Below are 23,275 nucleotides of genomic sequence, written 5' to 3'. Positions count from 1 at the left end.
GCTTGGAGCTCTGCTCAGCCTCGTCTTGCGTGCACCAAGGAGGCTGCTAGCTTTGCGTCCCTCCAGTACGCTGCTGGACGACCGACGTGAGCCGCCTCTTGTATGTACCGAGCGACGCCAGGGCTGCAGTGGCTCGGCAACTCACTGAACCTGCGGGAGTTACATGAGGAAAGGCGACACGACCTGCGAATGGGTGCACAAGGGCGGAGGGGTCCCGCAAAGCTTGCTTTATGAAAGAGTGAAACATAGTCTTCAAATGCATGCCTAGCTCGGGAACTACCTGCGCAACGGGAATGGAATTCCGCTCTCCGAGTGTAATAAAGTGACTTGCGCACTGAACGTGACCCTATTCACTACTATTATCAGGCGCTGTGTCTAAAGATAGGTCTGACGTACCTAGGATGCAAAATCTAAAGATACGTCAGACGTACCCAGGACGCGGAGTCTGTGTCGGGTGTCCTAGCGTGGGCGGTCGGACTGCGGCCGGACGCTCCCGCTGGTGTATTTACAGCAGTCCGAAAGCGTTCCACGCTTGCGTCTTATCGACCTTGCACAAGTGGCTGGCAGCCGCTTGGCCTGGCTGCCGTGTGATACACGGGCGTGTGCCTGTCGTGTGTAAAAACGCGTGGAGTGCCAAGAAAATCAAACATTGTGTCTAACAAACTACTGATTTCGAATTCCCCGACTTTTTCAAGTTTTTCCCTGACTATTTTGATCAAATTCCTTGAGTTTTTTGAGTCGAAGGATGACATTTCGGCAATGTCATTCAGCATGGCCGTGCCGACGAGCAACCGCCATGCCGCTTTCACTAGTCGTCTTCCCTTATTTAGCCCACTTTTCGAATGATTCCCTGACTTCCCCAGATGATCCGAAATTCCCTGGGAGTTTAAGCTTTCCAGGTTGGCAGACACCTTTTGAAATTTTGGCACGCGTTTGCGGGGTTTAGTGATCGGGAAGCTGCTCGAGAACAACATAACTATAAGAGAAGCTGGTACAGTACTGCTTACACGACTGTCGCCCCTTCACAGAAGGCACCCGGCAGGCGGTCGGGAGCCGCCGTCCCCCCGGAGTGACCGCCGTCGGTCTTTTTCACGTCACTACGGATCATATAGTGAAGTGGTCCGTAGTTAGCTCAGCACCGAGCAGTTCGGAGATTTCAACACTTCACTCGCTGCTTCAAATGCGAATCTTGACGGTCGAGCTAAGAAAATTGCCCGAGCACGTCCGCCGTACCGTTAGAACTCCGCGTTCTGGTTACGTCCTACATACCTTTAGACTCCGCGTTCCGGATGGGTTCGACGTATCCTTCGACTCAGCGATTATGGAAGAGCTCCCGTGGTTAACGATTGCGGATATTTTAATTAAACTCGAACGACCGAGCGATGTCCGAGGTAGTGATCCGAGCCCGTACGAGAAGCACGGGACCGAATCTGGCTTACTCTGAATTAAATAAAAAAGAAAAGCCTCATTCCCTCGTACTTCACGTTATTCCTACGCGGGAGAGCACACAAAACCCTCAAAAACCGAATTCCGCTCACGAAATCCACACACTCCGATCAACGCCCACAACGCTTCCGACACGCACTGGGCGCTGCCATCTTTTCGTTGACGCCAGAGATTTGGTCTGGTTACGTCATAGATTTGGCCTGGTCACGTGTCTAGTGGTCAAAATTGTACAACATGGCGGCGGCCAATCGGGGGTCACTTTTGCCTGATGAACGGTATACTAGTTTATCACTCTAAGGCCCTCTACCTCGTTGAAATAAACATACCTCTCTCTCTCGGTGAAGATGCGCGTCCAGCCTGCCGCTCGAGGTGGTGTTCGGCGAGCTGCCGTGCAGTCGTAATCGCTGCAGTTTTCTTGCTCCGCAGGTCCTCGATGTGGAGATCGACGAGGAGCGGGTCAGGTTCTTCGTGCCCTGTTTGGAGCTTGGGGATGATAGGTGGTGGGCCCGCGATGTCCACAAATGTGGCTGCTTGTCTGCCAATTTCCGAATCTTCCCGTGCCGCGAATAAATTTTATTTGCTTGAAGAGCGCCTTTCAAGGCCTGTTTACACAGACACCGCAGCTCTACCTCCGTGTTATTAGTCAGCGCTGGAAATAGCGCTCTCCTACCTTGTTGACGCAGCTACACAGCTCTTTTTTGGATACTAAGTGAGGGCAAATGGCACCAAACTCCTTTATTAGAGACGTCACAGCCATGCCAAGCATGAACGTAGGTATTCCCGGCGCTGCGGGTGACGCAGCTCGAACGAGACGCAGAAATCAATTTGGTAGCTGTCTAACATTGCGGCAGCTGCAGTTTTTGAAACGCTGTTTTCGAAACGCTCTTTTTATTTTGAACGCTGGTGCAAGTACGGTAAAAAAGAAGCCTTGCATGGCAGTTATAAATATCTTCATTTGTCGGTTTGAGTCTATTTCATGAAAGCATTTAGCAATAATGGCACTTAAAGAGAGTGGGCACCCCGGGCTCCTCTGTCCCCACCAATTTTCTAGAAGAATTATGGAAATTAATTTAACTCAAATAATCTCATCACTACTTACGAAACGAGAAGGCTGATTCGGGGCACCCAGGTCCCGCACGAAACACTGGCTCGCGCATTTGCTCTTAGCCCCGGACCGGCATTCACTAAACCGAATTTCCTCCGGAATCTGAAGAGTTCGGAGTGCCGCGCTCAGGTTCCACTCTAAAAACACTCTCGTTTCTATATTTTGTTTTTGTATTTTTTTTGTAGTGCATTTTATACGAAGTAGACCCGCAAAACACGTTTAAAAAAAGATTTTTTTGTTGCTTTATTGAGTTTTAAAAGCAGGAGAACCCAAGGAAAAGCACATTCTTGTCGCCACAAAGCAAGGAAGAGAGAAATTTGTTCGGCACGTAATTGGCCCCCAAAGACACCATCCGCCTTTCTTGAACTGCGAACCTGAAACAGGCTCATTGTCACTTTTCTTTCGCTTTCCTCGGTCATTTCCTTTGTTCGTTTCCTACCTTCACTTTGAATCCCATTTTGGGTCTCCTCACTATAGAGAAGCGAGTCCAACGCAGGCTGTACTCTCGTTTCTCTTTTTGTCCACCCAGCGTAGTCCTTGGATGCTGCTGACTCCAAACAAGATTAGACGAGTGGCCGTTTCTTTTTTTCTTTTTTTTCTCTTCGTTTCTCTTTTTCTACTCGACGTGGTCTCCCGTTTATTTTTCCCGTAGTCTTACAAACATACACGCAAACACACGCACAGATACACACACACGCACACACATGGCACCACTCGAGGCGTTTCTTGGCCAATTCAGTGGCCCGCAAGCCCAACAACTGGGGCACCACGCCTCAGCAGCAGAAGAAAGGCGCGCTAAAAAGCTGCTCGGCCGGAACAAATCCAATATATGAGTCTTTTTTTATTTGCTTCTTGCTTTTTTTTCTTAGTATTGTTGCTCTTTTTATATCGGTACCCCTCTCTGTTCGTGTCACTACGTGTAGGACAATAGAACGGACGCGCAGGCTCTCTCGGGAGCCCTTGGATGAGCGCAATCGGGCAGACGCGGTACAATTGTTTCTTGTTTCTTTTTTTGTTTTGTTTTCTTCTTGGCAAGAGGTTGTTTATGTATGCACAGTGTTGACTGGCTTGCTCGAGATTATGTATATACCGGAATGCTAAACCATCATATCCGATGGGAATACACAGCCCGCCAACGCGCCGCTCTATAAACACCTGAGGGGTGCGGCGTGCTTGGACTCACGACACGCCTGCCTTTGCTGCGTTCCTTGAATTCTTCGTGATGGTTTGTGCAGAGCATTCAGAGTGGCGAGCGCCTTTGCCTTGCGAAGACGGGAAGACGAGGAAGACTGATGAGATGCAGCGTTTTGGTGTCGAGGTTGTTCTAAACTTAATTTATACTCGAGAAACGTGGTAGATTGGGATTCTTGTAAGCAGAAAACGCGCTGGAAAACAGTGCACAGAATAAAGCGAACAAGGAAAGGGGAACACACGCCGAGCGTGTGTGCCGTGCGTGTTTCATTTCTCTTGTCCCGGCAATTCTGTGCTCTGTTTCTCACTCTGTCTTCATTTGTTCTGACTGTCGTATATGAAAAATGTTCGTGTTTACGAGCTAAAGAAACCACGAAGCGTGTTTCTTTCTTTGGTTAGGTCTAACATTTGTTAAGCATAATTCCTGGTACTCACAATATACGATGCGTACGTTCCTATCGAGATTTAAGTGCTAGTTATTCGAGAAACCATCGAAGAAAGGGACTTAGTGTTAATGCCCTCAACTGGTAATCGGAACAACCTAGAATTATTTTCTTTTCGCCGACTTACGCTGCTAACGTTAGTAACAGCGAAGCGCTCGGATGACAATGCTCGTAAAGTACCTCGGTAAAATTCACGCTTCGCGTTTCTTAGAACAGTTTCCACACACACCGCACAACAGTGGCTGTCGATACGACAGCCACTCTTGTGCGAATGCGCCAGACACATGTCACAAGCGAATGCTCCGACGCCATTGTTAGGACCGCCAATGTTAGTGCTGCGCCGCCATTGATTTGATTCCAACAGTCGCACGAGGCACGGGCCTCGTGCCTTGGTGCATATGGCGAGCCTGGCAAGCCTGCCAGATCAGCCAACGATCAGCGCCAGAATCCGGGGGAGAGTGAAAAAGTGAGACAGGCATAGGGTGCCTACATGTCTGTCTGTCTCAGGGTGAAGACATCCATTGTTGCCCTGAATGTGCCAGCGCGTGACGCTCTCGCGCACTCGGTGCATGACTTGGGCGGTAAAATAGCGTCTATGGATTAGCCAAAGCTACGCGCTCGTGCTGACTGATACCGGATTGCGCGCACTTCAAAATGCATAAAAAAAACGATTGGGCGGAAAAATGGCTGAGATGTCACCACTCACGCAAAAGGCAACACACTGAGCGCCGGAACGGCGGTTTTGAGAAACGGCCTCCATGCGCCGTGACCGTATGGTCACGTGTCATCGCGAGCATGGCCTCGTGCGCTGGTTGCGCTCCTCAGGCCGTTGAATTCGCGCGGTAGAGGCTATTACTGAAGGGCACTTGGTGGCGCTCGCAACCAAACCAAACAATATAGAAAAATTGGCGCGAATTATCATCATCATCATTATCGTCGGTCTACGGAACTGAGGTATGGGGAGGTGTGCCGAACAGAAAATCGATACCACTTGTTCATGCCACTTGTCCATGACGCCGGTGGCACCGGTACCCTGCGCCTGGTGCCGTCGAGCGGCGCACGATGCCACCACGCGTATGAGACGCTCTCGTGCCCCGCGCGCTCGCGAACAACACTTGAAACCAGAGCCGTATAGACGCTTTGCAGCATCTGTGCATGGACGCCGCCATAACTGACCTTCAGTTTTTGTTTACTCTTATTTCGTTTATTTCACTTCATCATTACCATAGCAGGCCAGGTTATTGCCATATTAGATTCAACTGTGTCCTTTTCTAAAGCATCGGCCTTTGTAGAGGATCTTCAACTACCGTTTCAGCTGCTCGGCATCTCGGTAAGACAAGAGAAGGTCAGCAATGGCGGCTGTAATTTGGCGCGTGTGTAAAGCGTCTATATGTAGAGAGTTTGGCCATTCTAACAGGGGGTAGAAGCTGAGCTAGTTGGTGGTACATATTACAACGGTTAAACCAGCTGAACTACGAAAATAGGGTCGCTTGTTTTTACTCCTTTCTCCCTATTTTCGTAGTTCAGCTGGTGTAACCGTTGTAATTTGGCCGTTCGTTGGGAAGTATAGGAGGCAAATGAGGAGGGGTCCATTGGCCGAAAGCGGGCTGGGCGTGTTCCAGGGCTCCTTCAGAAATTCGAATGTGACCAACCAGAAGCCGGAAATAATACCCTGGTGGTGGTCGCGAGAAACAAACCTGATAACTGCATCGGAGGAACTCTCGGTGAGTAAAAATAAGGTACACGTGATGTTTCAATCACGCTCATCCAAAATGATGGTGCAAGAGTGCGACTAACGGAACGATCGATATAATCCGTACGCCAAACGCCGAGGCCCGGGAATCTGCCGTCCGAGCGGTCACAATCTGTCCGAGGAAAACAGAGTTGAGCGGCGCATTCGTTTCTTACATTTTTCTGCATGATCATAATCAAAACAACATGTGCACCCTATTTTCGAACACAAAGAGTTACTACACTTGACTCTTACGCGCTTATTAATACCATGTACGAACATATACCTTTGATCAGAACTGTTTCTCGCTAACACCGCTGGGGATTCTTTTCGGCTTCTGGTTGGTCAAGAGCGCATGCCAAGCCCTCTTTCCGAGTGTGGCGCACGCCCTGGCACTGCCCGCGCCTCCCCTTGACCATACTCTCTCTATACACGGCTCTGCTTGAAACGCTTCATGCCACGTCCCTTCGAGCAGAAATGCACCGATATTGCAGTGTTCTCTAGAACACTGTACCGGTATCTGAGGCCCCTTCATGTTTTAAAAGTAGCTCAAGGTGCCTCGGTGCAAGAGGCACGTGCAACATGCAGCCCTTGGGATGATCATGGCGGCACAGCGCAGCACTGAGCTACATTTCAGACGCCGTGTGCTTCCCAGAAGTGGCGCGCGGCACGTGTCTCAAGCATTTCCACAACAATGAATGGAGCCACTTTTCCTATGATAGGCTACGTTTACATGAATGCGATCGTAGTGCATCGAATCGAGCAGGGACCAATGACACGCAGCCTGTCTTCTTACTTCTTCCTCTTCCACCCAACTGCTACCAATCAAAATCGTGAAATCTCGACTCGATGCGCTACGGTCGCATCCATGTAAATGCAGCCATTGAGGGGCTTCACCGGTGTCCTGGCTACAGCGCCACGTTTTCGTCATAGAACGGCGGAACATGGAACTACCCAAGTATACGGAGCGATCGGTACACGTATACCCCTATTAGAGAGTTTTAGCTTACAGTGTACCGGGCGACCGCCGGGGTTACCGCGACCGCGACCATCGAGCCGGTACCGGACCGAGAGCGTAGCGGGTAAAGAACGTTTTAGCATACCGTAACCGCGCCTGACCGCGCCTATGGAAGTTTCTTCTTTCTCCAACGGCTGGAAAAAGTCATGATGATGATAGTGAATACCGGCGTGGTTCGTTTTTAAAGCGGTACATTTATTTGGACAAATGCCGCATAAAAAGCCACTTTTAAAAAATATTTTCCTCATGACGAGTAGTTATAGTGGTACTTCCTTGGTATACGACCAAGTAACTAATTTGTCAGCTAAGCTGTTGGATACTGGTCGCGCCTCAAGCCAAACGGGGATTTGAACCCAGTGCTCTGAGTTCTGCAGCGCGAGCTTTCGCTACACGTGCTCCGAGCTGTGGTGCGTTAGCCCACTCGGCCACCGTTCTCCCACGAATGCAAGCAAACAGCATCATCCTGTACGCTGCTTGTTTGCATTCGCAGCTCCATTGCCATCAGCACCAGTCTCTAATGTCGGCTAGGTGGCTCAGGTTGCCGCCCGAAACAAGGGGCATAGCAGTTACCATCCATCTATTCAACCGGCCTGTCCGGCGGCCATGGAAGCCCGGATTTTTGCTATAAACCTCGGGTAGGCGAAAGCCTTTATAGGCAAACCAGAGCCGCTTCACTTGCCCTTTCCCATGTTATGTGGTGCGACGATTGTTTCTAGACGCCTCCCCCGCCATTCCAAAACAGTAAGTGATTAGTCTACGCCGGCCGTCGGAGCCGATGCCCGGCAGTCGCCATTGACGGTAAACGCGGTAAACCGAGTAGCGTGGCATAATTGGCGCATGCGCAGTTCTGCAGTGACGGTCGCGGTAACCCCCCGGTCGCCCGGTAGGCGGTAAGCTAATACTCTCTATTAGCGGCGAGATGTTTCGGTGGCGCCATCATTTGGTTACCTTTCGTGACGTCATTACCTTGTGAACAACAAGTTCAATGGTTTGTAATGAGCAGGTGGAAGCCTGAAATCATACCGCTCTCAAAGCAACACTGCTAACACGGTCGAAATTGAACTTCTTCCTAGTGATAGGGATTTATTTCGTCTCAAAAGAGCCGCGGTGCCACAGTCCAACGATGATGAGATGGTATTGCACAATGATTTTTCTAAAAGAAATGGTGATGATAGCTTAAACGGAGCTTGTGGGGACGAGGGTGAGGGACTGATATTTTACGGTTGAAGAGGGTTAAGAGCGTTAGGCTTGCAGCGGTTTTCGCGACGGTTGTCTTCGTGGGGCTGCCATGGGGTGCTGACTTCTAACAAGCCGGTCTTGAGCGCTTGGAGGGGGCTCTCTGTATGCCCGACTTTTAGATCAGCCGCCCGAATTTCCGGTGACGCAGGGAGTCCAGCACTCCCATGGTGGGGAGGGAAGGAGGTGGCTTCAGCGGTTGGCGCCGGTGTTGGCCGGGCGGCACACTTCGCGAAAGCGGGCTCTGAAGTATCCCTGTTTGCGGTCGAGCTTGTAACCGAGCAGCGTGACCACCTTGTTGATCGAAGACATGGTGTGTGCACTGGTTTGACTGGCTCTCTCAGTGTGCTGAAAAACATCTCTTACGCCCAGCTGGCTTCGTCTTTCTCCGATCTTGCACTCTGAGGTATCATCCAGCGAAACAGCGCAAAGACCGGAGCGGCGAATAAAAATGAGGAATAAACAAAGATCTACTTACCTTTCTCTATCATTATGATAAGAACGAAGATGCAAACTTCATGCATACAGGCTTCGTACAGGAAAGTTAGCTGGGCGTACGACGGGCTTCTTTTTTTTTTTTTTTTTTTCATTTTTAGACAGCTAGCCGAACCGGCGGCCCTCACCACATCTTCGGGGGTTATTTATCGAGGATTATTTATCAAGGTTTATCGGTATTTACCGAAAACACAGAACCCTACTTATAAGTTACAACGTAATGTAAGAAAACGTAAGCAAACTTTCCTGTGTAAATGGGTCTTAAGTCGATTTCCGTTACTGTACTGATTGGCCGCGAGCCCGTTAGCAAACGAATTGATTGCTACCGAGCCCAAACCGACCAGCGATGCCTGTTCGCCATAAGCCCCACTCGTCTGGAATGAGCGTGATTGATGAGCCCGGCACACTTTGATATAAATCGTATCAGCAAGCTTTCCCGGAGGAAAACTATTGTGGGGCGTATAATCCGTCTCCGGTGAGTTTGGGGAAGGAACAAAGTCCCAACGGAAGCATCGCGCCCGCGAAATATAATAGAAAAAAGAATGTACGTTACACCATAGCCTCCTCTATTAGCCCCGAGAAGTTCGGGTGGCGCCCCCTTACGACGAACCGGGGTGACGTCACGGCGAGGAGAGAATTTTTACCCGACTCGGCCCGCTCGCCCTGTGGAGGCTGTGACGACGGTATAGCTGACGGCGCGCTCGTTTCTATTTAATTGTTCTGGCGTGTTTTTCGTTGAAGTGTAAATTTTTTATGTGCCTTTATGGAGGTATGGCCTGTAGCTACAGGCGAAACTTCAACCAACATTTTAAGCATGGTTGACAGTTCAGGCAACGCATGAATCGCAGCTGGTATATGAAAATAAAGAAATATGGCCACAATTGCAGGAGCATCACTATAGATTTACATCTCGCACAATAAATGCTGGTGATGGTTTGAATGAATTGGCCGGTTTTGTATATTATTTTTTTTTTGTATCTCTGTTTTTAAACAAGATCGCCGAAGCAGAAAAACTGCATGCTCTTCGAGCAACATGTTAAATACAGCCTGGGCCATGAAGAGAGAATTATAAGTAAGACAGCCCAAGTGCAGGGGCAAAGTGAAAAAACAAGGAACATTTATTATATACATTGCTCGCATTTGACCTTTGCTGGATTCGGATAGTATTTCAATGGACTACACGGGTGGTATCTGTGGACTTGTTTATATCAACCCTCAAGTAATGCATTACAAACGTAAGCGAAGGTGTCTAGCTCGTTATTAGCCCCTTAAGCCCTAAAATTGAAATTTTACTTAAATCGAATTGTCCTGAAGCTAAAATACCTGAAGCTTTTCTCCCGCAGACTGTCGCCCTTCACAGGTTCCACATTTTCTGCTGATAGTGCTGCATCTACCACTGAACAGACGTTCGAATGCTTGCTTTTACTCCTGTTTTCCTCTGATGTCAGAGAGTCCAGCTCTAGGGTAGGGAGTTCGGAGGCTGAGGAAGCTTTTGGGGACCTGCAGGAGTGCCCCTTTTAATTGGAAATGACAATTCAGACTAAACGGTGTATTTTCGGAATACCCAAGGCTGGAATAAAGAATGTCAGGAAAAAGTTTAAAAATTCCATATTACGGCACTATTGCCGTGCATAGTTTGGCCAATACATATACAGACAACTGGGGGCAATTCGGCCGTTTTTGCTGCTACCATACAAACTAATTTCCAGTAATTGTGCAGCTTCTAAAAAATATGCCTGCATGCGTGTGTAAACTATATAATTAATTCACGAAGAAGCTACGTTTATTTAAAACAACCCTGTTCCAAGATCACTTTCAAGATCATCAGACGCAGGGCCTTTAAAACATCTGCGAGAGAGCGCATACACAGTGGCAGCACAGAGTCAGGGTCGCGAGCTAATTTGCCGACCATCCAAAGGCCCATGATGTAAATGCCACTTCAAATGCCTTGAAAGCGGGATGTAATATCGTCTTAAATCGTGAACATGCAAGGAACAGAATTCCAGCGTTTGAAACACTCGCGCCACCGCTTCACCGACCCCTCGCAAGATTGCCTTGTGTCGTGTGGACGGACGGGGAGGTTCATCGGCGGAATTGCCTCCGCCGATAGCTTTCGGGATTTTTAACCCAATTTTAAAAATAAAAGGGGCAAGCAGGCTTATAAAAAGTACGGAAGCACGTCAATATCGGCCTAACTCAACGTCTTGTATATCGGGTAAACGAAGTCCAGCTCCTCGAAGAGCTTGCGGCACACAACGCCAAACCAGGAAACCGGTGCTGGGAGCGAGCCGATGCGAGATCGTGGAGCAAAGTCCTCCCCCTGACGTCACGGTACACCTCACCCAATCCGGGCGCGGCGACCGCAGCGACGCTTGTGTTCGCTCTCGGGGCTAATACGGAGAAAGCCTGGCACATCGACGACGGAGCCATAGGGCGCGCGGCCGCAGGAAAAAGGAGAGGAGGAGCGCGCCGAACGGTGACCAATATGGTAGCGCAGAGCAGAAAGGGCAGACCTAGACAGCGAGCGCTTGGGTCATGAGCGGCCGCTCCCCGAACCACGCTTGTTTTTGTGTTTTCGTCACCGTCGTTTTCGTACTCCGGGAGAAACGGGCGCGGCGATTCGAAAGGGCGCAGCATGGAGAATAGAAGGGTAGGAGAGGGCATGACGTCAGCCGCGCAACCTCCACAAGCCATGCTCCCTTGACGCCTCGCCTCTTTCTCATTTTCCCCCTTACTCTCCTCACTTACCATGCCAACGTGACCACATCACGTGACCGTAGCTAGCCTTCGTCTTGCTATGGGGTACTAGAATACACCACAGTCTAGCCTTCGATCTGATAAGACCTACCGGACGGAGCGCGCGCAAGCTTGCAAAGAGTCCTCCTACAATCAACCATCCATCTCACACGTGACATGTCACGCGCACCAATCGCCAGAGAGATCTGCGGTCACGCTGGGCACAAAATCGTTTAAACTTTTTATGACTAGGCTTCACCAATATTGCAACGTGCCCCCTCCTAGTACTTCTAACCTCCATGGGGCGCAGGGAAAAACGGGAAAGGGTGGACGTTGAGTTTCTCCTCTCCACGATAGCGACAAGAAAAGAGAGAGAGAAAAAAAAGAGATCGTTTCTGCGTTTGGCCGCTCGCTCTTTTGTGGCGCTAGCAGGCAAGGTTCTCTCCGCTCCCGTTTCTCCGCCCCTCCTTTCCCATTTACAGCGGCCGTTTTTTCTCACGACGCGCCAGGCTTTCTCCGTATAGAGGAGGCTATGGTTACACATTTTTTCATATCGTGACGTTACATATTTTAGAGCGCAGCTCTTAGGGGCCCGTTTCCAGCCTGAGCGGCGTCGCCGTTGGCGTCGGCGTCGCCGTCGCCGTCGGCGTCGGCGTCGCCGTCGCCGTCGGCGTCGGCGTCGGCGTAACCGCGCCCCTCCCTCTCCTCCTCCTCCCTCTCCTTCTCCCCCTCCTCCTCCCCTCCTCCTCCTCCCCCTTCTCCTCCTCCCCTCCTCCTCCCCCCCTCTTCCTCCTCCCCCTCCTCCTCCTCCCCCTCCTTCTCCTCCTCCTCCCCTCATTGTCCGGCTTGAGCGGCAAGGAGGAAAGCAGTACGAAGGTGAAGGAGGGGGGGAGGAGAGACGAGGAGGCGGAGGCGAGGGGAGGGGAGGAGCTTGAAGGACGAGGAGGTGGTAAAGGAGAGGGAGGGGGAGCAGGAGGGGAGGAGGACTAGCAGGCATGATCACGAGGGAGGAGGAGGAATATACCCTCCACTCCTCCTCCTCAAGAGCTGCGCTCCAATTCGGCGTTACAGGAAGTTGTAAACGGCTTTCACTTTTTTTCTTCGAAACTCGCCCGCCCCCTCGTCCCTTGTGCTAGAGGTGGTTAGTCCAAAGATACTCCGGTTTTATTTTCTAATTTGAGCAGCAAATATCAGGTTTCTGTACCCTTGTCCTCATGTGGCAGTTTTAATGCATCCCACTACGCTGTATCGGGTTGACTCAATACACCTCGAAGGCTGGAACACGTTCTGAAAAACCAACCAAGCAATTCCAGCGTGCGAATATCGTTTCATATCATTATTAAGACAAAGAAATTTGCTCATTGAGAGTCTGAAACATTATTTAAGTGTAACGCATACTTCCGATTTCTGCACCATATATGTTCACGCGTCATTCTAAAAAAAAATCAACTTTTTCAAATGGACGTCGCCTTGGTATTTAAAAAAAAAAAAAACGCATACACCTAACAGTTTTAAAATGCATTTCAGTCACGCCACCTTGTTTAGCGACTTCCCTCACCCCTTCAACCAGCAGCAAAAAAGAAAAAAAAAAAAGAAAAACGAAGGTAAACAAAAATTCTACAAGACATGATATATCCAACTGCAAACCGTGGAGCCTGCAAACATTCAACCCAGAAGCTTCATTTAGAGACGACCAGCCAAATGGGAAAAAAATATATTACCGATAGGGATCGTCTGATTGGGTTTTAATTCAACGTATAATATATAAAATAGGGATATATATATATAAGCGATAAGGGCAATGGGATCACTAATGTAATACTGGTGTCCATAATTTTGTTTAAGGCCAAACCCATCACGGTTGCCCTGAGGACTGCGGCGTTCTTCATTACGTAAACTACTGTCCTTCGAGAGGTCGTCGTGTCCAAAGGATAGCGTCGTTTTTCCCGAACTACAAAAACGGGTCTGGAACAGTTACTAAACCGTTATGAAGACTAGAAAAAAATCCAATTATATAATTCTTTTTGTTTCGAGAAGTGTAAGGACTAGACAATATTTATTTTTGTTTCCAAGAAAGCTTTTTGGTTTTTGTCTTCTCAGTACACCTTCTAAAACAAAAACTATAACTTGTTTTTAATAAATAAAAAGAAGAAAGAGGTGCTTTTAAATTTATTTTTTAAATGCACTGCTCTTGTTTTTTCTCGATGTTTCAGACAGCGAAAAATAAGTTACTGCAGAATTACGAGGGTCCTTTGTCTGGAGTGTATTAACAGCGCTTTAGTCTGAAGATTTATTTACCGAGGTAACGGGAATATCTAGTTTGCGCTATACTCCGTTCACCCTTAAGCTGAGACTTTCTGCTCTCGCTAACACAGGTTTGAACACGCAGGCACGCGCAACCAGAGCACTGCTGCGCCTTCAGCTCGTGCTGAAGTTTAAGGAAGGGTGGACGAAGTATAGCTTGAGATTTTGAGTACATTCTGGGCGATGTTCTAACTTAGCATTCGTTTTGCAAAGTCAACTTATTGAAGCGAAAAAATGTATTAAACTGAGCTTCCGAAGAAGGTCGTGTTTTGAACGCTCAGACACACCTGGTGCCCATGGATTTCCTTTCGCTATAACCTCGACCCCGGACTCCGAAATATTAACGAAGTAGGTCATACGTATTTATATATAAAACAAATCTGTAGAAAAAAAATAAAAGAAAAATACTACTGCTGGATAAAAACGACCCTTCGAGTGTCAGAAAAACCTTGCTAGCCGGAATATTTTCTTGCCCTGCGGACGTCCCTCTTAGTTCTTTTTCTTATATTGTTTGCGAGTTGTTGCACGCACTCCTTTTTTACGAGTCTCTGAAATTTGTCTAAGATTTTTTGTTTAAGTATTTCTTTTCAAAACTGTTTGACCCGAAATAGTAACTGCAGCCGAAATAGGAATTCCAACATGTCCCCCAAAACCAGTAATTAAAAATTAATTATGACCTTTCAGTTAACCAACATACTATGGAACATTCCCGTGCGTTAAACGTAAAACATAAAACAAATAAGCGACAAATCGCCCAAAAATGGAATAATGTCGTTTACACTATTATCTATCGAACCGAGTGTGAAAACATTTCTTTTCTTGAAAAAATAGTGTAGACTATTCGATACAGTTACGATTTTCGAGCGTTTTTTTTTTTTTTTCGGTTAGGATTTTTCCACTATATATCAGCTCAAGATAAAAAAAATACACGTAAACACGTAAACACACGCACGAGAGTTTTAACTAGAAGAAATAGCGGCAACGCAGGATGGGGAAATGACCACAGTGTAGAGTGAACGAATAAGGGGAGATAAACACTGCAAGTATCCAGTACAAATCTGGCTAAATTTCTCATCCCCTGCTGGGAGACTCGTCGCCTGTTGAGTCAGACTAAGTTCTAGGCTGTATAAGCATACACACCACCTTTTTTTTTTTTTTTTTACATTTTTCATGACGTTGTGTGACGTACCTTTCGTAGCATTTTGCGTGAAGCCCCTTTCGTACACCTTTTTGATGAAAGCGAATAAAAAGAAATAGTATGCTTTCGCCACGCGTAACCTGCGTTCGGAGTAGCGTGCTATTTACGCAATCCCGGGATGAAAGTGCGTCTGCTGACGGAAAGATTAGGGTCAGCAACGCCCTACCGTTTTTACGCTGTCAACGACAGTAATTACGAACACGCTCTCTTCCATAAAAACACTTTGTGCGAACCATATGTCTCACCCAGAAAAATAATTTTTAAAAAATAACCCTAATTTGTTCGTGGGAAGGGCCCAAGCTGTCCGCCAGAAGGTTGCTGAGGTTCGGAATCCCGCTGAAGAGAGCCTAGATTCGAGAGTGACTCGAACCACGGACAGAGTTCGCAATTAATGACGGAGTGAGTAGATCTGCGAATGCGTCACTTTGTCGGACGGCGAGGGGGAAAGCGGTTGAGGGGCAGAGGGGACCTCCTCGTAGCTTGTAATGCGAACGGGGCCCACAAACCACGTGACCCCGAAAAAGCAATGGGAGAAACACTCTGTATTCTAGGCACCCTATCCCGCTGCATCCTAAAAAGGAGGATTTTTACCTCTCGGAGATTTGACGTACTTGCCGCTGCCTGACGAGTTTTTCCGCGTGATACATTCTCGAGTGGACGGCAGACATAATCCTAAGAACAACAAAAGCATCAATAATTTGAAGATCGTATATAATTGTTTGTTTTTTTAAGTCTGCCATAGTTAACGAGTGAAGTAGGCTGCACAAATTAATCTATGACGTTATAATTGTTCGTCTCGGAACGAGCTGGCTTTATTAAAACAGACGTCGAGGATTTATAGCGATCGCTATGAACGCGAGTTAATTTATGGAATTTTAAGTTCTCAACTCTTTTGCCCAGTGATTACTCTGCTTGATATTAAGGAAAAGTTCGGTGAGTTATTGGTATTAATTATGATGCTCGTTTCGTTACTTCTTTTTTCTTCTTACAGCCGGTTTGGGAATTTATGTTTAGTGGTGAAATATAATGTCCGCCATTACGGCCCAGACATTGTTGCTAAATTGGTTGAATGAGTATTACAGACGCAGAGTATAGTTAGTTTCGCACAAAATGCGAAGACCTGCCGTTCAGTCCAGTTCATTAAAAAAGGGACCATGAAATAAATTTTGGGCTGGCATTTTAAAATGGACCATAAAACTCATCACCTGCACGTAGAAATCTAGACTTTTCGTTAGAGGTGTATTTCACTGATGGGATTTACCTTGTAAAATTACAAGACAGCTCCTTTTCCGTACAAAACAGGGCCGAAATACTTGCCAGGGTCAATGGCAAACGGCGACGCAGAGACGACCGAGCCGACTGGGGCGCTTTTATCGTACGTATTGATAGATGACGCTGGCCTCGGAAGCAGCGTCGGAAGGTGTAGCCGACCAGCGAAAGAAAGCAGACGACACGCAGACGAAATTCGACGGCAGCAAGAGCCGTCGTTATGCAACCACGTTGCTTTTATTTTTGTTACTTCAAGTTTTGCTATCACTGACCGTAATTGTTTTTAAATAAATGGTACATTACAAAAATATTATATTCAATTTATAGACTACGGTCGTCGCGAGCAGTCTTGATATTCTTAAAATGTAGTGCCATCTACCAATACGTGTCCCCAAGCGGACCCGCCACTCGTGTCGGTCGTCTTCATCGCCGTCCGCCTTTGGACCTGGCAAATTTTGCTTTTATATTTTTTTTATAAAAGGGAGCTATGCCTTGTAACTTTACATGATAAAACCCACCTGTGAAATACACCTTTGATTAAAAGTTAAGATTGTTACGTGCAGGCACCGATTTTGGCGGCCCATTTTAGATCGATACTCGGCATTTTAGAGACCCTATAGACCATTGCAAGCATGGCGACTTACCGCCGCCATGTCTTTGCTCGTACGAACAAGCCCGTGCAATTGCAAGATTGCCAAAGCTATGCTCACGCGCAGGCTGCACATGCTTGCACGCGGTAATCGGAAAAAAATCTCACCGGACAAAAGCTCACCGGACAGAAGCTCACTGGACAAAAGCTCATAGGAGAAAAGCTCACCCGTTTTTTCACAGACCCAAAGAAACGATCACCTCTTCTTTTCTTTTTTGCTACCCGAGCGAAACACGGGCTGGGATAAAGCGCGGACGCGATGGACATTGCACCATTTTTACGAGAATTGGCATCCCATCCCATACAAAGGTTTCGACAGATAGGCCATAACAGGAAGAGGAGCAACGATTTCGGACCGAAATTTAGGTCACTGAAACTTAATGGAGCTGATAAGATAAAGCATGCTTGACTCAAGGTATGCAGAAGCACCTTGTGCCACGCCCAACAAACTTCGTGATCCGAAGTTTTTTAACCCGAAGAGTGACCGAAGAAACGAAGTAACTCTTTGGCGATCTCGCTTTTTCATTGGGCTTATGTCACGCTGAGCGTGCACATAAAGGTTAGGCACAATTTCTCTTCATTACGAATGCATGGGTTTTCTTGGGGTTCAGGGTAATATTTTAAATAAATGGCTAGGAACATTAAATTATTTCCGTCATTGAGCGTCGTAAATGTACTTGAAATCAAGGATTATCTCAGGGCGTTGTGAAAAGAAAACTGAAGCAAAACTGTTATATACAAACCATTGAGTTTCGAATGTTTAAAAATATTTTGAAGGAACGGGGTTCGGCCTTTTGGACAAGTACAAAACAGATGACCAATTTAGAAAGATGTGCGAGATTTTGGATAGGCTGGCCACAGTTTGTGCCCGAACGACTAACCTACACCAGGGAAATGCCTACCGGTGACATCAACGACCTGCTGGACTACTTTGATTGCACGCATGTCAACGGCCCCTTCCATTATGCTCCTGATCCTTCTGCGGCGGCACCCAGAGCGAATTATTCCCTTTGCTTGATTGTGTGCCGACGACGACCGCAGTTTCCCCCCGGAACGGTGGAATATGTACGACGCCACTCTTCAAGATAAAGACCGGAAGAACAACATATGCGAAGGAATGAATCATGGAGTTATTATAATGTACGCTAGAGGTTCAACTGGCGCTAGTGTGCTGCTGCAAATTGAAGCAGACAGCAACCAGTCGGAAATTGGCTTCCCGTAATGCATTTCTATGGGAAAAAACGAGTGCATTTTCTCGCTGCGCTCGAGTATGAGAGCAAGTATCACGAATATTTCGTACGTACTATGCACATTGAAACATTTCTCAGTCACGCGGACGAAATTATTGGTCAGTTACGGCGTTTTTATTTGGTATTCGTGGCATGGGAAGCTGAGCTAAAACCACTTCGTACATATATTTATGTGCACTGTCGGACACTCTTAGCGCGAACACGGCGTCGGCGCTTTCTAGCATGGGGGATATGCGTGTTAAACGAACGAAGGACATGTGGAAAACCAAGAGACGAGAACTACGCAGTAACACTGGATAAGTAACTCCTTGCGTATGCAGGCGATCAAAATAAATTGAAAGCCACGTAATATAGTCCGATTTGCAATAAATAAGTACTGCTTTATTCTTTCTGCTCATGAATATGTGCGAAGATGCATGTTCTGGGTTCAAATCCTCAACTGCACGCTCCGAATTTTCGAAAATAGGAAGAAGTCACAGATCAGGTGTCCGATAAAAACTGCCCGACATAGGAAATAATAATAATTAAAAAAAACAGACCTTTCGTAGCCCAAACACTTTATTTTTTCATTCGAATGTTTTTTAACCGATCGTAAAGATGCACGACGGAGTCATTTTCATAGAGTGATGGGACGGGCATATTAAGTGCCACCGGAATGCTGGCGAACCTTGAACACTATCTACATTCCTTTCGACCGTTGGTTTGCATAGAATCGTCACTCGTTTTTACATACCTGCCATGGAACAGAGGTTTGGGCCTGAAATAGAGCGAAGCTTAATTAACATCGTTCAGTGGTAAAAACAAATGCTGTAACTAAAACAGTTACACCTTTTCAATGTTAATCAGGGTGCATACTATTCGGTACAACCCAAATAACAAATGTTATTCATGTTATTTTCCGGCGAAAAGACAAAATTCACACGCGTTTTCCCATAGGAATGCACAGGAGCACCGCAAAAGTAGACTGGTTGCTGTCTGCTTCAATTTGCCTCCCGAAAGTCGCATAGACACTAGCGCCAGTTGAACCTCTAGCGTACATTATAATAACTCTATGGAATGAATACCGGGTTCCAGAAGTTTGTCGGCCACGCCCATCCAGGCGTCTGGAGGCTGATTGAATGCCTACAGGGAAATCAGGCGCTCGTTTGCCACGGCATTTACACGAGCCCGGAGAGGTGAACCCCCATAGAAGCGGGTGCGGCAAACCCCTCTGCGCTTGCAGAATTGTTTGAAAAATATTTTCGAGGGGTTCCAGGTACACCTAGAACTACCAAGACTTCTAGAGCTAGTAGAAGACTTCATTAGCTTCTAACTAATCAATAAATAAGCTTGTTTCTACTATAATCAACAAACCATGCGTCTGTCAGATTTAATTTATCATTGCATTTTAGTGTCGCATTCGTGCACCTAAGTTTTCCGCACTCGTGTTAAGACCAACATGAAATTTTCTCCTGGTGAGTTTTTGTCCGGGTCTGAGAAAAAATGGGTGAGCTTTTGTCTGGAATTCCTTGCACGCATGGGGCACCATACGTGCAATTTTGAGCTGGGATAAATTATTTTAAATGAAGCCTTTTCTAACTGCATAACGTTTATACCAAACAAAAGAGGGTATAAAGTCGAAAGCCAGCTTTTCGGTACGGACAAGTGAAAATATAGCGGACTATTTCCTACCTCCTTTCCTTTGAAAGCTCTCCGCCTTTTCACTAATAGAGAGTTTTAGTAGATCGTTCTCATGACTCCGATAATACCCGATATTCCGCCATCGCCTCCCTCGCGCATGTATAGTATCGTTATCGGGGCTATCGGAGCTATCGGAACGATCTACAAAAACTCTCTAATGATACATCCGCGGTACTCAGAGAACGTCAGCGGTACCAAAATGGCGTCAGCTAAACCCAGCTCACGCACTGGGCACGAGAACTTCGTCACTCGGACATATGCGCTCGTCAACAAATATTCAGATTCGCGTTCTTGGCCAATGAGTTCCATGACGGAACTTACCATCACTTGATCCCTTGCGAATAACTAGGGGATCGGTGGCCGAGAGTGCGAGCGCGCGTGCCGAACGTGCAAGACGTTCGAAACATGAGCTCCGTGGAAGCGTCTGCAACGGCCCTTGCTGGCCGCGGTTCTAATCACTCCGGTGAATCGACGAACGATGACTATAAGATTGTTTTACCACAGATGCCTACAGGAATTACTAGTGAAACATCGGTGCTTCTGCATTGCGATTTGAAAGGGCGCCCCGTACCGTATCCAGGATTTTCGACAAGAGATGGCCAGGTGCGGCGTACTCGGCGACATCGCAGCACTCGGTGCGTACCAAATGAATCATGTTTGGATGGCTACCCTCCGAACGGCAGAAGCAAAGAGACGACTCGTGGACGCCAAAGAACTGCAGGTGAAGGGTCTTCGGTGCCTCGTCGTGGATCCCAGCATCACGGAGTTACGGCTTCGTCTCCACTGGATCCCGTATGATGTGCAGGACGACGTTGTGCGTAAGGAATTGGAGCCGTATGGCAAGGTCCTGGAAGTGAGCCGGGAGAAGTGGAATGTTGAAGGCTTCCAAGGGATCGAATCAACGACCAGGTGTGCGCGGATGACACTGAACGAAGGCGGCACGGCCGATACCATGCCACACCAGCTTCGGATCCAAGGTGGTAACGTACTTGTTGTGATCCCTGGTCGGGCGCCCTTGTGCTTTCGCTGTAAGCGCACAGGTCATATTCGACGAGAATGCAGGGCGCCGAAGTGCTCGGAGTGTTTTCGCTTCGGGCATTATGGCACCGAGTGTGTCAGGTCGTACGCCAGGGTGGCCAGCGCGGCCGGGACGGCCGAGACCAATGACCACGCCATGGATGCCGAGGAAGCGGAGCGTACTATCCAGGGCTTGGCGCCAGAAGTTTCAACCCCTGCCAAAGAACGCAAGAGTGAAGGAAACAGCTCCTTGGAGGCAGCCAGAGAGAACGGAGGTCAACCGGAAGGCGCACCTCCCAGCGGTGCCGACGTGAAACCCTCTGATGCCGGAGCAGACAAGGAATCGAACGACGCAAGCACCAACGGACCTTCAGATATGGACGACACCAGCGAGTCAACTAAGCGAGCCTTCGATGACGATACGGCAGCAGGAAACGGAGCACGCCAACTACACCCCTGGATGGAACGCACGAAGAAGGGGCGTTACCAGCCCGCGCCCAACGATCCTAAAGAGGAACGCCGGCGCAGGGAAAGCAAGTAAGGCGTTCTTTGCCTGGTTCCCTGGTGTTCAAGATTGCTGCATCAAGACAACTTCGACCCTGACTGCTTAGGTTTTTAGTGTCTGCACCGAAGCACAGCGCATGATTTGTGAGTCCCAATCAGCCATTACAGTTGCAACGCTGAATGTTCGTGGTTTATGCACTAGGAAAAAGCAGTACCAAATACAGCGATTATTGTCGAAAGAGCAACCCGATTTCTTGGCGTTGCAAGAAACTAAATTGGCTGAGGCGGAACAGGTAGACGAAGCAGTCAGACCTTTCATGCCTAACTACGAAATCTGTGTGACGCATGCAGTTGGTCATTCGGCAGGGTGCTTCCTGCTTCTGAAGAAGTCGGTACCGTTGTCGCAGTTATGCGTTACTACGGACACTGAAGGACGTTTCATTATGTGTGATTTTGTGCTAACGTCAAATCAATTCAGGCTTATTTGCATTTATGCCCCAAATGTGACCACTGACCGCGTTTTATTTTTTGGCGGTTTACGTCGGTATCTTGATTGCGATAGAGCTCTAGTCCTTGTGGGTGACTTTAATTGTGTTGTACGACAGTTGGATAGATCGCCAATAAGACGGAACGCTGATAAGAGTGAACTACTTTTGGGCGAAATGTTGGAGGATTATGACCTGATTGATGGGGGCACTGTAAAAAACGCGAAGAAGGAAATGCGCTTTACCCATTTTCAAGCGTCGTCCAGTGCGCGTTTGGACAGGGTGTATGTTTCTGCCCCTCTAGCAGAACATTTAGGAAAGTACCGTGTCACTCCAGTCTTTTTCTCAGACCACAGTCTGGTTATCGCGACGATAGGCGACAGAGCACCTGAAAAGAAAAAGTTTAATTGGAACCTATGGAAACTAAACATAAAGCTTCTGAAAGACAACGTCTTTCTAAAAAACGCAGAACAGTTTTTGAAAGATACTTTTAAAGAGCCGGGAGGGGACATTTTCGAGAAATGGGAACTGGCAAAACAAGAAATTAAGGCAATCGCCATTGAGAGGTCGTCAATTCTTTCGTACAACGCCCGTTGTGAGGAACGCAGTTTAAATAAGGACTTGATAGAGCTATGTAAAGCAGAGTGCGAAAGACCCGGTAATGGGGTAAAAGACGTGGAGTATGTCAGAGAAAAATTAGATCAGCTCCACCGCGAGCGCTATCGTGATGCAGTAGTGCGCGCCCGTGCAGAAAAATACACAATGGGCGAGCAGCCCACTAAGCGTGCCTTGGCAGACGAGAAGCGTTACGCACTTCGGAACGAAATAACCGAAATTGAATTCAAGCAAATGATTACTACGGATCCCGAGAAAATAGCACAGGCCTTCCTCGAGCATTACGCACAGCTTTTTGCTAACAAAGCGCAAGGGTGTCATAGGGACATTTATGCCCAGCTTTTAGAAAAACTGCCAAGGCTATCGAATGATGAACGCGAAGAGCTTGAGCAAGAAATTACGATCCAAGAAGTGGAGCGCGCAATCGACGACCTGCCGAACTCTAAGACGCCGGGACCGGATGGATTGGGCGCAGAATTTTACAAGAACTTTAAGAGCCTAATAGCTAGTGTTTTTTTGAACGTCATTCATACTGCCTATGAAAGAGAATGTTTGCCCTTTTCGTTTTCTCGTGCCTACACTGTCCTGATACCGAAATCTGATGACCCCGTGAAACTGCGCAGCGTCACCGGTTATCGCCCAATAACGCTATGCAATACCGATTACAAGATCTTCGCGAAAATTCTGGCCCGTCGCCTTGAAGGTGTCGCATGTGAGATAATAAGCGAGCATCAAACGTGTGGGATACAGGGGAGGACTATCTTGACAAATGTGCATGTGGCTCGTAGCGTCCTGGAGGCCTGCAGTGACAGAACCACGCAGGTTGCAGTGCTACAGATAGATCTAGATAAGGCATTCGACCGTGTTAGCCATGATGTACTCTTTGATGTTTTGGGTCATGT

General features: G+C 47.7%; 1 protein-coding gene across 1 annotated transcript in view; it reads left to right on the top strand.

Moving 5' to 3' along the window:
* Positions 1 to 21,562, top strand: part of LOC115311774 — an 86,862-nt gene extending 65,300 nt beyond the window's left edge. The window contains exon 2 of the mRNA XM_040212126.3: positions 20,563 to 21,562. Within this exon, the coding sequence (XP_040068060.1) occupies positions 20,563 to 21,310 (748 nt within the window). The 3' untranslated portion in view covers positions 21,311 to 21,562. The remainder of the gene's footprint in view (positions 1 to 20,562) is intronic.
* Positions 21,563 to 23,275: the final 1,713 nt, after the last annotated feature.

Source organism: Ixodes scapularis, unplaced genomic scaffold (genome assembly GCF_016920785.2).
Source record: "Ixodes scapularis isolate PalLabHiFi unplaced genomic scaffold, ASM1692078v2 PGA_scaffold3__209_contigs__length_174095766, whole genome shotgun sequence".
NCBI classification, from domain to species: Eukaryota; Metazoa; Arthropoda; class Arachnida; order Ixodida; family Ixodidae; genus Ixodes; species Ixodes scapularis.
This window is presented reverse-complemented; position numbering and strand designations above follow the sequence as displayed.